The sequence below is a fragment of the Equus quagga genome, chromosome 10 (genome assembly GCF_021613505.1).
Source record: "Equus quagga isolate Etosha38 chromosome 10, UCLA_HA_Equagga_1.0, whole genome shotgun sequence".
Lineage (NCBI taxonomy): Eukaryota > Metazoa > Chordata > Mammalia > Perissodactyla > Equidae > Equus > Equus quagga.
The window spans coordinates 112127307-112132250 of NC_060276.1; the positions used below are offsets into that span (position 1 = coordinate 112127307).

The window sequence follows — 4944 nt, forward strand, 5'->3', positions numbered from 1 at the left end:
TATATATATATATATATTAATATATAGTGTATATATTAAAAATAAGGTACCTTCTTACCCTCTCAAATATGGTATGCAGGATGGGTTGATGAAACAAATACACGAAAGAACCATATTAGACAGGAAGTTCCATGGGAACACCAAGGAAAATTATTTTAGTCTAAAATAAAGGGGTATGTTTTATATTCAGGAAAAGCCAAGATCCTCAGAGTAAAGAGAATTGTGGGAGCTGTTAGGTAATTGATCTGACATAAATGGTCTACATAAATAAAATTTATGAAATAATATCAGGGTTCATTGAAGTAGAGAGTTAAAGGGAAAGGGAGACAAAACTCAGTGAAGTCCATTAGTTAGAGTCTTAAATGATATCCACTCCATTTGCCTTTTATAAGTCTTTAAAACATCCTGTGCTCAGGTCTTTAAGTAGTGGAGTGATCTCAAAAACATGGCCATGCTTTGCTATACTTGATATTCTTCTAATTTATTTATCCTTTAAAGTCATGAGAAATGTCATTTCTGAAGGGTGACATCCCCAGAAGAATCAGAAAAAAAAGCTGTATGTGGAAATGATTGCTCATTCTATGTGGTCGCTTAAAGTAGCAATGGCAACATGGGTGTTTGTTTTGTTACTCTTTGCATCTCCCCCCTGTTTTGAAAAATTATTTCTAGAAAACAATGAATAATAGCTGCTGCTAAATAAGATGCTCATAAACTTGAAACAATTTTCCATCTCTGGGCCTTCTCTATGAAGCTTTCCATTAGTAGCTTAACAGGAAATCACCTCTCCATTTGTTGGAATCCTGTAGCATTTTATCTGTACTCCCTAATGTTACTTAACTATTAACTACTTCTATCTAATATTATATATTATATTTTATATCATTATATTATTATATTTTATAAGTATTCATCTAACATCTACTCTCTCCTCTAAAATTTTTGTTGGTAGCACCCAAACCTGTTTCATCTCTCAACTTTCAAAGCATAGAGTAGTTAGTATTTGGCATATAGTTCAGACTCAATTTATTGAATGGCTAAGTGAATAAATGTATGAGTGAGCAGTCCATTGAAAGCTGATTCTCAACTTGTTATTCATGGGATTTTATTTCAAATATTGACTTCCAAAGCAATGACCACAAAATTAATATGAAACAGGATGAACATGAAAATTGTTTTCAGGAAAACTGAGCTTTGAACTTAGTTCTCTTGTCTCTTTTGGAAATACTCTATAAATCAAAAACATTTGTTTTGTCAGAATTCTGATATTTTTCTTAATGAAATGTGCCCTTAGCTGGGTATATTCAGAGGTGTAGCATTTAAAGAGGAAATGAGTTTAAAATTGAGTTTTCATGCTCATATTTGCCAATAATAAAAATTAAAACTCAAGGAAAGCAATCCAATTAAATCACTAATAAGCAAAACCAAAGCAATGCGTGAATTATGACATAATATCTGGAATATTATAGATTTCTCCTTTTATAAAATATTATAAACACTTCACAATGCATTATGTTAAATTACAAGATAAAATGCAATTGTCACTTAAAATATGTATTTAAAAATTAAAGCATCAAAAATAATTATTAATAATTGGTTCTTTCTTATTACAGTATTTTTCTGATTCAGAATAAAAATAAACCAAAAAGATAAAAAATAATTTCTACAAACTATTAATTACATTTTTGTAATGTTGAACAAACAAAAACACCAAACTTTTGGTTTGTTTCTAATTGAATAAAGAAAGTATCCACCATCTTTGACACGTGCACTCTACGATTCTATGATGTTTTTTGTTAATTTCAGATAAATAATTTCAAATAAACAGTATTTAGACGAGGAAAACAAAAATTTCTAATGCACTCAATTAGAGCCTCTTCTCACAATGTTTAAAAATGAGAGAGGCCTGAAAGTGTGTAAAATGGCATGTTTTATATTCAGATTTAAACTTCACTTTGGGATTAGGTATTTAAAAACAAAACCAAAGATTTTGGTGTAACCATGAATCTTGTATGAGTTCTGGTAGGCATTCATACAAGTCAAGTACATCATTTTCTCTTGTATTCATTTCCAGTCACACTCTCACTTAAGATAAAATAGAGAATGTGGCAATAATCTCTGACATTAGTTTTCTTTGTGGAATAGAACATAAATGAGGAAAGTTTTCAAAAGTGGCAAGCAATATGTACAATTTAAGCTATTAAACTGACTAGTTCAAAAGAATACCAAAATGAAGTGAATATTGTACTTTTTGCATTTTATAATAAAAAGCCCTAAAAACCTTTTTCAGAGTTTTCAAACATCTAGAAGGTTTCCCACAGGCTTAACATAAGTTTAAGTAGAACCTACCTTTAAAATTTGGCCTGATTCTTGCATCATATCCTGATGTCCTTCCCATTAATTTGTCCAAGAAATCTGAAGGGGATAGAGTCTGCAAAGGTTGTTTTCCAGATCTGGAGTCATGGTCTTTGCAGAAAGCCGTCCTAAACACATCATTAACTCTTTTAGCAACAATTCCATTCTCATCATCTGAGAACCAATGCTCACAGAATGTTTGACATGATGTTTTGTAAATATATTTGATATGTTAGTAAGAAGAAAAAGAAAATTACAAACTCTTTGATCAACTTCTGAATTTGTACATGGTCTAAAGTTAACTTTAAATGATGAGAGATATAAATCCTGAGTCATATCTCCTGTTTCCAAACCTTAGCTATAAGATGTTTAAGATGATACAACACGCATAGTTTTAGGTTGTAGATTTTATAGATATATAAAGCTATTTCTTTCTAGAGTCATGAGAGAAATGAAGATGACAATTCCTAAAATTTATGTTATTGTCTTAAAATCATTTCCCCATGACTTTCAAAAAAAGTCTTCCAGCATTTCAGCTCTTAATATGAGTCCTCTACTTTTTATAAGAAATATATAATAAGATGGGCATAACAAAGTAAACAGTGAACTAATTATCTCATTGCTTATTTTCTCACCTGCTCGATTCTATTCCAGCTATCAACTATTAATAATTTTCAATGTGTTGTCTAAAAGAAAAATCTTCACTTGTAAATTTAATTTCATTCTAAAGTAGGTCAACAGTGAGCATGTCTGTACTTCTATTATTTTATCAGTTGTTATTTATATATTAGCATTTAAATTGTTGACTCTCCAGAAAAGTATTCATGAGAAAGAACTTCTAAATCGTTTTGTCTTTTGCATTATCAAAAACACTAAATGCTGACTGGAAAATTTCAGATTTTCATTTTCTTTAAAGGGTATATAAAAAGAGCATATTTGGTTTGTAGTAAAGTGAATTCTTTAACAATACATAGTGGTTGATTGAATGTTGATTTCTCTCCTAAAGCATAAATTCTACAAGCTTTGATTTCAGTACTTTAACAAATAATTTTGTTAATTCTATCATTAGGAAAATACCACATTCTTGCCAGTTTTTCAAAGAAGTAGTATTAAATACAAGTGCAAAGATAATATAAACATTTAGTACAAGTTGAAAATTGATGCAATCATCTAGAAATACTCACATTCCCATATGCAGATTCATCTGATTAATCAAGTATTATTTGATTATGATAATGGTGGTGGTGGTGATGAAGAAGATGGTGATGATGGTGGTTCTAATAAAACCCAGCCTACAATTTTTCTTAATCATAGTAGGAGGTGTGAACCTGAAAGGAACATAGTGGGGTTTCCCAGTACTCATAGCACTATTGATATATGTTCCATTTCTCTTGCTTCTGTGAAAAAATACCATAAAATTTGGTGAAAATTAAATGAGGAGTCATACACTTTGTTGTATGAACATCTTCTATCTCTATCCTATCTTAGAACCTCTGCCATTGGATGGCTATTTCACTCACTGGTGATAATCTGATGTTTTGAAGTATCAATTGATTTGACAAGTTGTAAATTAGGTAGAAAATGAAAGCATGCAAATAATGATTTCTCACTTATTTTAATTATGCATAGTCCATTTCTCATGCATACACAAATACAAAGATGTCATATTAATTAAATTTTGATAGGCAATCAATTTCCAAATATGCTGAACAGTAGAATATAGTGGCAAAATGAGATTTTAAATGTTTTTGGTGTTTCAAGAAATTTCCTGAATTGTAGTCCTCATAGTATGCATCTACTTGCTGAAATACAATAGAAGTCCCAAGTTGGCTAAGAATTAGGGTTCTTTTATATTTTATATAAAATAAGCATGCTCCTGGCAAATTAATCCAATCACTTCCACCTTATGAAAAGCATTGCATCCAATAATCCCTTTAAATGACTTCCAGAAGTATTTCAAAGCAAAAATATCACCATTACATAGAAATATAAAGAGCATGCAACTCATCAGACTACCCTAATATCACATTGGCTGTGAAAATGTGTTGAAATGCCTAGAGTGGGGTTAAGCATCATAAAACTTGCCTTTGTGAAAATTTACCACCCTCCCCCCATAATTAAGCTTTTTGAAAAGAACAAAAGAAATCTAACTCTCCTCTATAAAATTAAAATTATATGGTCCAGGGCATAGGAAAATAGATAAAAATTGCGCGACACGTTCTCTTTCAAACAGTTTTCATGTGCAAAATATCAGCATGCAAAGTCGTTTCACCTACCTGAAGTGGTTTGTCTCTAAGAAAAATGCAAACAAGGCTGTCAAAATGTTCACTAGCTGCCGGTTCATTCCTGTTTCTGTGATGCTTGTGGAAAATATCCCCGAAATGATTCCAGAAAGAAGCTAGGACAAAGTATCTATTTATTGTCCAGATTCGAAATCTGAGAGGAGTCTAGTTTCCTTGAAAATCAAAAAGAGATTTGGGTTTGCACAGTTTGCTGAGAAAAAACAAAAAGTGCCAGTCCTAGGCATCATGGTCAGGTCAAACTGGGGCTCAGGACCATCAGTTAACCCAGGAAAGACAGCCTTAGAACTGA

At 31.3% G+C, this 4944-nt stretch overlaps 1 protein-coding gene across 1 annotated transcript in view; it reads right to left on the bottom strand.

Annotated features, from left to right (window-relative positions):
• GLRA2 (glycine receptor alpha 2) overlaps window positions 1-4696 on the bottom strand; it is a 173265-nt gene extending 168569 nt beyond the window's left edge. The window contains exons 1-2 of the mRNA XM_046673998.1: window positions 4629-4696; window positions 2347-2480 (exon numbers count right to left, since the gene is read on the bottom strand). Coding sequence (XP_046529954.1) covers window positions 2347-2480; window positions 4629-4696 — 202 coding nt within the window. The remainder of the gene's footprint in view (window positions 1-2346; window positions 2481-4628) is intronic.
• Between the last annotated feature and the right edge of the window lie 248 nt (window positions 4697-4944).